The 9,966-nt window shown below is 37.4% G+C and overlaps 1 protein-coding gene across 6 annotated transcripts; it reads left to right on the forward strand.

The window, feature by feature from the left end:
* The first annotated feature begins 825 nt into the window (after positions 1-825).
* LOC120153679 lies at positions 826-9,966 on the forward strand. 6 transcript variants are annotated; one of them, XM_039165590.1, is made up of 10 exons: positions 829-962; positions 1,478-1,712; positions 1,810-1,872; positions 1,971-2,305; positions 2,851-3,063; positions 4,087-4,302; positions 7,259-7,474; positions 8,065-8,280; positions 8,546-9,498; positions 9,682-9,966. In XM_039165590.1, exons 2-9 carry the CDS (start codon positions 1,676-1,678, stop codon positions 9,470-9,472), a joined length of 2,223 nt encoding a protein of 740 aa, XP_039021521.1. In that variant the 5' UTR covers positions 829-962; positions 1,478-1,675; the 3' UTR covers positions 9,473-9,498; positions 9,682-9,966. The 6 variants fall into 6 exon arrangements, with proteins under 6 accessions (XP_039021525.1, XP_039021526.1, XP_039021521.1 ...); XM_039165592.1 differs by lacking the exon at positions 9,682-9,966 and having other exon boundaries at positions 1,478-1,595; positions 1,664-1,712; positions 8,546-9,620; XM_039165593.1 differs by lacking the exon at positions 9,682-9,966 and having other exon boundaries at positions 1,478-1,543; positions 1,664-1,712; positions 8,546-9,620.

A 9,966-nucleotide genomic window follows, 5' to 3' on the forward strand; every position in this document is an offset into this window, starting at 1 on the left:
GTTTAATGAAAGGGTAATAAAAAATTTTAACCCTGAACTTCATATAAAATTTTAATTATAGATTTTTTTTGTAAATCTAAAATAATTTAAGGATAAATTTGTGATTTAACCTTAGTAGAATTTTTATTATTCAATGATAGAAGAATGATATTTTTGAAAAAAATAAAAATTTAAGGGCATTTTAGTCCAAAACGCCGATAATGTTACAATACCTAAGGGAATGGAGGTAATGACATTCCCGGTAATATACCCAAAAAATCTACTATTGGTAATAAAACATTACCGAGAATAAGATTCCCGACCAACCAAACATAAGAATGTGGGATTCCCATTCCATGAGAATCCTACAATCATTGAACCAAACACCCCCTAAATATTTTACCCGCATAGGGTATTTGGTAAAAAAAACCCAAGCAAAGTCTCGGTACCCGAAAGAAGGCTACACAAATAATAGAGTAGGAACGGTAGTAGCAGAACATTATTAACAATAAAGCGTGTGGACCCAAGGAAACAGAGTCGTTTCATTACCGTCTGATGTGCTTTTAAGAAATTTGACGGGTCAACGGCCCACATGCAGCCAATTATGCCAAATAGGGCTAAGAGAAGACAAACGGGGAATCTGTTGGGTGGGCCCAAAACTTCCTACGCGTCCTACGTGTGATCTGACACAAGTGGGCTTTCCTTGCCACCTATATTTATGATTCCAATTTCACCCTCGAAATATTTCAGGATTTCCACAATCATCCCTTCCTCAAGGCATCATCGTCAAAAGAAACGTTCGTCCCTTTTAACACGCGCACACACACTCAAAAAAAAAAAAAAAACTTGCTCACTAGGCTCACCCACTAGCTCTCTCTTTCTATGGTTTCTTTTGAGATCTCGAATAGAATTTTGCTTTGTAGGGCGTAATCAGGAGAAGCTGAATTGTTTCTTCGTTTCCTCATTGCGATTCGTTCTTTAAGGTACTGTTTGCCATTCGATAAAAGAGAGGAAAAAAGCTACATTTCTGTTTTCTTTCGCCTTTTTTTATCTCTCCATTTTTTTTTGTTTGGGACTCTTACCTTGTTCTATATATTATTTAGTTTCCTAGTTTTGTTTCAGCCTTGAAATTCTTTTATAAATATTTTGTTAGTTTGATGAAAATTGGGGGGAGTGGGTTGGTGGGCGGAAAGAAGTTATTTTTAGTTTGAGTTTTGATGTTTCTTGGTCATTACTTAATCTCTTTGATTAAACACAGTTTAAGTGAAAGTGATTGATTATAAGCTAGTTAAGGGAATTAAAACTGAGCTTTCATTTTGTTGGTTTGAAAGCGTTACTTTTAGTTAATAATTTCTTGTTGTTTATTATATAATTATATGTTAATGTATATGCGGATAATTTTGTTTATGCTAACGTTACCTTGTTAATCATGTTTACTTTTCTATGATTTTATTTTATTTTTCCTTTCTTCATGTTGGATTATATTGATTGTTACCAGTAAATGAATATTGGATTTATTGGTGCGAATTTAATGACCTCATTAGAGGCTCCTAGACCGCCTTAAGTGCTTTCCAATTAGCGATAGGAGCAACTAATGACCCTTCAATTTTTATTGTGTAGTGAATCATAATTGTGCTTTCTTGTGTTTTGCAAGAACCCTAATGTTGCATTGTTTGCATTGCAGGATATACCATTGATGGCTTGTGACCCCTGGGGCCCATCATTACCTGGAGGTGCTTTCTTATTTCTTGAATTAGCGGTTAAATGCATGCATTCCTATTTGATCATTGTTTTTTTAGTGTGATTCGACTGTACATTGGTAATCTGCAGAAGAAAGCAGCTATTGCATACAACCAGAATGGCAGTATGACTTTTACTTCGGTTATGGCATTGGTATAATGATGGTCCTATTTTTGTTTTACTTTTGATTGGTATAGTGTTTCTTTGCTTTTGTTATAACCATGGTTATGCAATGTGTTGGGTTTTTGGAGATATGATTGAAGAAAATGCATTGAACGAGAAATCTTGTGTTCAAGTGCTGAGGATATTGATTGCAAAAGCAGATACTGAAATTGATGAACTTGAAAAGGATTTGGTGTTGCTCCAAAGTGAACTGGTCTGGGATGAACATGAAGAATGGCATGACATCTGCTGTAATGCCTTGAGATCAAAGATCAACTGCCTTGATATTTCAATAAAGAAATTGAGGAGCAAGGATGAGAATGACATTGAGGTTTCCTTATTGATGCATACGGAACCTGCTGAGAAGTTGCATGAAATAGTGAAGGCCCTGCTCAAAAGCTTCTGTCATGAGGAAAATGAGCAGGTTTGACTCTTGGATATTTTTCATGTTCTTTTACTAACTTGCCATGAACATGATTCATCTCTGAAATTTAAAGGACCAGTACCAGAAGAGTGTGTCCTCACGTTGAGTTTACCAATTTTCTCCCTTAACTCTGCAATTTCAACCAAATTTATGTAGTATATGTTTCGTGCTTCTCTAATTTAAGGTATTTTCACCGAATGCTTCAGTCTATTGTTGGTGCCTGTGTTGGTCCATGTTTGTTCTAAATGTAGGTTTAGTACTGTCTAGATGCCACAGAGTTGTAATCATGTTGGATTTTTCTACTACCCCTAGTCATTTTGGATGGAAAGAGAATCGAGAACCTCTAATAGACTTGAGTAAATTTTTTTGGTGGAATGCTTTTGCATGCCAGGGAACTTGATAATCTCAGTCAACTCCATGTTGTCAGCAGATTGGTTTTCTTTGGAGGTCCTGTAGTGTCCCATCATTTACTTATTAGTTTCCCTTCTAATATCTGTATATTTTATGGATTATTCCATGAACTAAGAAAGAGTTTTCCTTTCAAGAATGAGCAATCTCAGGATTTTGTCTTGCATTCAAGGTCTGGTTCTCCAGACAACTCAGTTGTTCTGCGTAAGGACCAAAAATCAAGCTCTTCAGATCCATCTTCCATTGCGAAGGAGGAAAACAATGGACTCAATGTTACTCCCAAAGAAAAATTTACTCCATTAAGTCCATCTTTGCAGCTTGAAGTGAAGGAAGCAAATAGTTCGGAAACAGTTAAGTTACATGAAGCTTTATCCTTGCATAACATGTCCATGGTCAAGGATCCATTTACTCTCCACATAAATACAAAGAGACTCTGACTTTTGGGCTGTCATTGAAGGTGAAATAGTTAAATACCATTGCAGTACAGTAACTAAGGACTGTAGTAAGGGTAATTGTTATATTAATATGACAACTTGCCATGTCTCCCTACTTTGCATCGGGCGTTGTGCCTCTTTGAATTTTTTCATCTGTATCTGTCTCTCTTTCTCTAACATGGTGGCAGATGCTGGATCTGTCATAGCTCCAGTGTTGGTTTATTTTTTTGAATTCTTCATGCAAGCTCTTTAAGAGATTTAGTGCTCAATTGCTCATTATTTGATATTTTCAAGCTATCATTAGTATCTAACAACATTTTTCTGGATTTAAACAAGATTTATCTGGGTAATATTGTTGACCTTCAAATACTTGTTGCTTTTGTTATGTTGAATATTTTGAATAGACCTTCCTGTTTGATTCAAGTTACCCACACTTCTGGAGATTCGTAGAAATTTCATGCTTATAGTTGTGGCTGAAATGGTATAAATGTATCCAACATTATCATACTTGGGAACGCTGAATCGCGGAACAACTTGGTGTCTTTCCTTTGGTGCTATTGCTTAGGTTTTGTGAGGATATTGATTGAGAATGTCTTTAAGGGGACAAAATTCAGAGGTTGACACCACTGCATATACTTGTACTAATCATAAGTGGTATAAATATTTTAGTTGAGAAAATCTTCAAATATGGGATTGAGAAATCTGAAGAGAAATGATATGGTGCCTATTTATGGTAAAGGAGAGAATATAAAACAGAAAAATGAGACGAGAGAAAAAAAAATTAGCCTTAATTTCATTGCAGATGCACATGGTGATATTTCCTATAAGTTATGTTTGACAGCTATATATTGATTTCTTTTTGTGTACTAGCTGTACTTTGCAAAATACAGCCTGCTTTACTTCCTCCTCTTGGTGCCCTAATTTATAATTCGTTAGCAGCTAGCCTATGCTGAGGTCAATGATATGATGCTGAACTCCCTGCTGCCAGCAGCTGGTCAATTTGATGAGAAGAGCATTGGAACCATGCTTGATTTAGAAACTATCAAGAAACACAAAGAAAGTGATCATACTATTAAGGACAACAATGCAATCCAGCATTTTTCTCCCCAGTCTGCTCAGAAGAGAACGAATAGCATAAACGGGACTAAGGTTAAGGTATTTCACTCGCTCTCTTTTTGGTCAAGCAATCAAATTCAATATCATTTAGCAAGTTCTGATTAATAAAGGAAAAACATTGTCGAAAAGGTTTGATTAACTGTGGTGTTTTCGTTAAAAACCCCTCTCATATCTTTTTAGGCGTTAGTGAGAGAAGCTCCTCCTCTCTAAAAATCAGGCGTTTTCAAATATTTTCTTTCTTTTCCCTTTTTTATATCTCTTTGATGTCGAGTAAGGTGAGAAGATCGGTTGGGACAAATTGCTTTACAATGATCATTTTCAATATCCCAAAGTATCTTCATCATCAAGGTCTTAAGTTATTTTTCGATAAATATGGCAATGTGGTTGATTCTTTCATCCCTTTTAAAAGAAGCATGGGAGGAAGTAGGTTTGGCTTTGTTTGCTTCACCAGAGTGGAGGATACGAGGAAGGGTATCAACTGTGTTGATAGATCTTGGTTTCAAGGTTTTAAAATTAGAGTTTTCATGGCGAGATTTCAACCTCGTGAAAAATTCTGGAGAAAGAAGTTTTCTGGTCCAAAACCAGCCGAGGTCAAGAGCAAAGTGGAGGTTGATACTCATTCAAAGGCTCCCATAGTCGGTGTTGTTGATGAGGATAAGCTCTTAGCTCTCAAAAATAGCTTGGTAGGTTGGTGCATAAAATTTTTAAAAATGAAAGAGTTGGCTACTCTTTTGCATAAGGAAGGCGTGTTTGGTCCCAAAATTATGAGGTTAAGTGGTTTAGCAATTTTAATCATTCTTGAAGATGAAGAGAGTAGGGATTTTGCTCTTAATAATCAAATTGGGGCGTTGAGAAACTGCTTCGACAAAGTGGAAGTATGGTCGGAAAAGTTTCAGTGCAGCAGCAGTCGGGCATGGCTTTCGTACAAAGGAATCCCTTCGTTTGTATGGAGCCATTCCACCTTCAGAAACATTGTTGGAAAATGGGGAGAACTTATCTCCATTGAGGAAGGGACCTTCAACCCCGACTCGTTTGATAGAACATTGTTGCAGATAACCACGAACTGCCAAGCTCGAGTGGAAGATTACTTAGATTTGAAAGTCGGGGATCAGATCTATACAGTTTATGTTTCTGAGTTTGAACCTTGTTTCAGACCAGAATCTGTCTGGGTAGATTCGCCCATGATGGAAAAGGTAGTTGCCTACCCGTTATCCACGGTGGGGGAACTCGATGGTGATTCGCCAGTGAAGATTTCCGAGGTGAAGGAATGTGCTGAGGAAGCAGGAAGAGGCATGGACTCTTCGGAGGTCAATAATTCCAAGCGGTGTTCTGAAGAAGAAGATAATCTATTATGTTGTTTAGGGAACATAACTAGAGGCAACATCTTGTCGGGTGAGGTTGAGGAGGAAAGGAATATATGGGAGGAATTATTTTCGGGACTGAGGATTATTGTTGCTGGTCAGGGGAAGGCTCAATCGAAAATTGAGGAAGTAGTGGAACACGAGGATGTGCTGGTTCACGCAGAGAAACAGACAGAAAATGACAAGAGGAAAAGTAGTGTCACTGCACGTGGTTTTGAGGGAATGAAGGATTATTCTATAGAATTCCCCATGTTGGATGGTAGGGTAGAGACAAAGGTAGTGGAGGAGGAGAATATTGTGGGCCTGACAAATAATTCTGCATTCACTAGTTCCAAGGGCGTGGACAGGCAGAACCGGACAGCAAAGGATGGGAATAATAATAATTTAAGCTCTCTTCATTCAGCTCTAGGAAAACATTCGGCTCAACACTGGAAATCTAGAGAATGCCGTAGAAAGATTAATCACAGTAAGGTGCAGTGTGTGGAAGGAATGTCTGAACTTGAAGGTAGAATCCTTTATGATTCTAACTTTCATGCAAGGCGGCAGAGGCATAAGAAGGATGCGAAAGAATCCCTTCAGATCGGGGAAGATTCGGATTTTGAATCTAAAAGCTCACGAGTGTTCTTGATTTCGGAACATTTTAGCGATGGACGTATTGAAAGATACAATATGTGGTGATTTGTTTTTGGGGAATCGAAGTTGATTTTGGATTTTGGAGCTGGAGTTTCGGTTGGTCACTGATGTCATGTCCAGTATTAGGTGCAGAATGGTTTTATTGTCCGAATTTGTCTTTTATGGTTTGTGTCAGCTGTTATGTGGCTTTTCTATAGTTGTTCTGTGTTGTGTTTTGGGCCAAGTTCTGGTTGTCCTCTTGGAGTTGTTGTAGCTGAGGTGATTAGGCAGTTAGTGTTGTTGTTTTTGGTTGTTTTCTGGTTCTTTGTTTTTGGTGGGGGTTCTTTAAGTTTATATCTTATGTAATTTCTTTTGTTTAATGAAATCTTAAGGCACTCTTTTCCTCCTTCCTCTGATTAAGAAGCTTGTCTACAAGCTTCTTTAATCAAGAAGGGGGTTTTTAACGAAGCCTTCAATTCCTATAAAAAAAAATTAACTGTGGTGTACATGCTCTCCTGTAATTGCTAGTAATCTTTTCACTGTATCTGACTTAATAATTGAAATGAAAACTTTTGATGCATTTGAACCTTCAAAAGTAAAAAAGGCAGTATCAGTGTTATGAATTCACTTGTAACTAGTTCAGTTAAACAAGGGAAGTTTCTTTACCTACATGTAGCTTCTTTCTTTCTTTTTTTATTTTATTTTTTTGCACAAGTTATATATGTAGACAACAAATGGGCTGTTTGAGCTTGTCTACACTAAAAGATAAGTTTGACCTAATGAGTTATCACATGTTACAATCAACTGAATAAGTTTGCATTTATGATATGCAGGGAGAAAAAACTGACTTAACTGTGATTCAAACTACAGAGAATTTGAAATGAAATGCTCTTTTGCAGCTTTCTACCCATCTTAACTCTAACCATGACATCATATCAATCAATATACTCTTTCTTTTTCATTTACGCATATAATTTTCTGTGTTGCATGTAAATTAAATTAAATATGCTTCTCTTCAACAGGATGCAGCTGCACAGTGTGTGAATAAGTCAGACCTGGATGCTTCAAAGCATTCAGCTGGCCACCTGAACAAGAAGAAAAAGTTAAATTCTTCTAGTTTGGAAGTCGTGAGTGAGGAAGCAACAATGCACACTTCTATATCAGCTGCAGATAAGTTAATCCCAGATTCATCATCAGATTCAACGGGGATAACAGCAGATCTTAGCAATAAAGTAAAGGTATGTCCAGCTATTCATGTTGGAAACAAAAATGTGCTGCATCTTTAGATATCTTTCGTTAAGTGATGTTATCCCACATCTATTAAGTTTTGGGTCAATGGGGATGACAGCAGATCTTAGCAATAAAGTGAACGTTTGACCAGCTCTCTGATAAATGTTAGAGCCAAAATTGGGTGCGTCTTTAGATATCTTTGTTAAGTGATATTAACAAAGTAATGTCATCTCACATCTACTAAGTTTTGGTTTTCTTGTGGCCTTATACTCATGTTGGTTCTCTCCACCTGCTACCAAATAGTTCTAGGTTCAATGCTGAACATGGTATCAGATCTCGAATGTGTTTTGTTGTTCATTCCTAATCCCATGTGAGGTTGTACACGTGAAAGCCCTTATTGAGCTACGCATGAGATGGAGCGTTCAATGAAACTATCCTATGAAGTCTTGGATTTCGTATCAATTTGCTCCACTAACTGTCAGTTTTAAATTGGATGCTTAGCATGCTTTGTGAAGGTACAAGAGTGGGTGATTCTGTTACGAACTTTCTCACTTAAGGTGGCTGTTGTCGTCTGTCCTAACCTAGATTCTTGTTTCAGGATGAGCTGCTTGAAAATACCATTGCCAAAGATTTGGGCTCGATAGCTCAAAAACAGACAACTGGCCACTCTGATGTGATGAAAATATGCACACATGATCTGAAAGTTAATGGATGTGAAATGAAAGGATGTAATACAACTACTATCGGAAAAAATAATATGTCAAATTCATGTTTGAATCCTGAACATGAAGGAAATATTCAGGAAGCAGATAAGGTACAATAAGCTCTTTTTCTCATGGATTTTTTGTATTTATGTAATTTTCGATTTTAAGGGGGAAAAATCTTAGGCTTTAGCAAGCTGGTATTTTCATAGGAATATTCCAATTACCACTTTGATTCATTTATTTGAATCTAACTTAAACTACTGCCTATCAATGAGCTTATAATGACATTTTCTGCAAGCAGCCTGGTTAGAACTATTAGTCCCTATAATTTGAGACATGGTGTATTCTAATTCTAGTTTAGGTGCTTTCACACAGGTAGAAAATCTAACATGTGATATGGAGCAAAAGCTATGTGACTTTGCTGTGAAATCTGCACGCAAACAAGGCATCAAAGAGTTTAAAGTAGCGTCAACTAACAAGAATCAGTTTTCAAATTCATTATTCAAGGGAGACGAGAAGAGAAAAGACTCTTTACCAGTTGTGATGCGAAAAGAAGATGCTCTGAGTTACAATGAATATTCAGCCTTAACCTCACTCGCAGAACTGCAGGATGGAAGTGGAGAGGATAAAACTGCCCATCATATGGAGGGAAATCCACAAATGGAGGAAGTTCATATGCCTGAAATTGTTGCTAGTGATGGCAAACTGGTTTCAAACTTGCACATGAGGCTACAAAGAGGAATGATAAAGACTGTAGAGACGAATGTGGAGTCAACCCCCTCTGATGTTGAAGAACCTGGTTTAACTTCGAAGCAAAATGTTTCAAACTCATCCCCTTTTCTGAAAGGCAAGAGGGCTAACAACCATACTTTAAGCTACTCGCTGACTGAGAAAATCATTAAGAAAACAGTTCAGCGTAGTCAACGCAAAGCTGAGGAGCCAAGCATGATGCCAGGTTCTAGCCAGAATACGATGTCACTGCCACAAAAGAGATGTAAAAAGCTTTCCAGTGTGCCATTTTTTGTCGAGATCAGAGGTTCATGTGTTCAAATGAACATCTCAAAGTTGCATGGGGACCTAAATAGGAGCGATGCTCCAAAGACTGATTTTGCTGAATCAGAGGCTTCGATCGATAATCCCAGAGTAAAAGGCATGGCACCCCTGCCTTTTGATGCAAGTAGCTTGATGAAAATGAAGTTGTGCGATTTGAGGGCCATTGCAAGATCACAGAAGCTAAAGAAATACTCGACAATGAAGAAAGAGGATCTGGTCAAACAATTGGAAAACCGATTGAGTTGCTAATGAATATACCAATGGTCACTGTACAGGTTAGTTTACGTCATGTTATTGTTTTCCTTCTCGTAGTTGTTAAAAAAGGAAGACCTTGCATTGGCATATGTTATGAATTGGTCCATTGTTCTGCATCATTGTATGATGATCAAGTCTACGCCTATGCTGTTGACTCTTCATTTTCCTTGAGCTAGCTGTGTCTGACTCATTTTTGAATATAGGTATGGAAGTATGAGCTTTCTAAGGTGACCAGCGGCAATATCTGATACTTGCGTCGGAGTCCGAGTAACATAGATCTTCACTCTTCATTTAGGAATGACAGGTTTGTTCAAGCGCATACAATCACACTAGATAGGGGAATTAGACCTGATTCTATGACTCATCTACTGACATTTGCTTTTTATTCAACTTAATCGGGAGATTGCCGTATGTAAATATTAATCACAGGTTTGATTTTGTGAATGCAAGTAAGGCTTGTATTTGGGCCAGTCTTTCCTTCTTTTAAA

This window comes from Hibiscus syriacus, unplaced genomic scaffold (genome assembly GCF_006381635.1).
Source record: "Hibiscus syriacus cultivar Baekdansim isolate YM2019G1 unplaced genomic scaffold, ASM638163v2 tig00111105_pilon, whole genome shotgun sequence".
NCBI lineage: Eukaryota > Viridiplantae > Streptophyta > Magnoliopsida > Malvales > Malvaceae > Hibiscus > Hibiscus syriacus.

Bases quoted from the DNA above. Each gene is read 5' to 3' on its own strand.
- LOC120153679 (XM_039165590.1), top strand. From the start codon at position 1,676: ATGGCTTGTGACCCCTGGGGCCCATCATTACCTGGAG. The intron at 2,306-2,850 runs GTTTGACTCTTG...TTTCCTTTCAAG, and splicing joins GTCATGAGGAAAATGAGCAG to AATGAGCAATCTCAGGATTT. The intron at 3,064-4,086 runs GTTAAGTTACAT...ATTCGTTAGCAG, and splicing joins AAGCAAATAGTTCGGAAACA to CTAGCCTATGCTGAGGTCAA.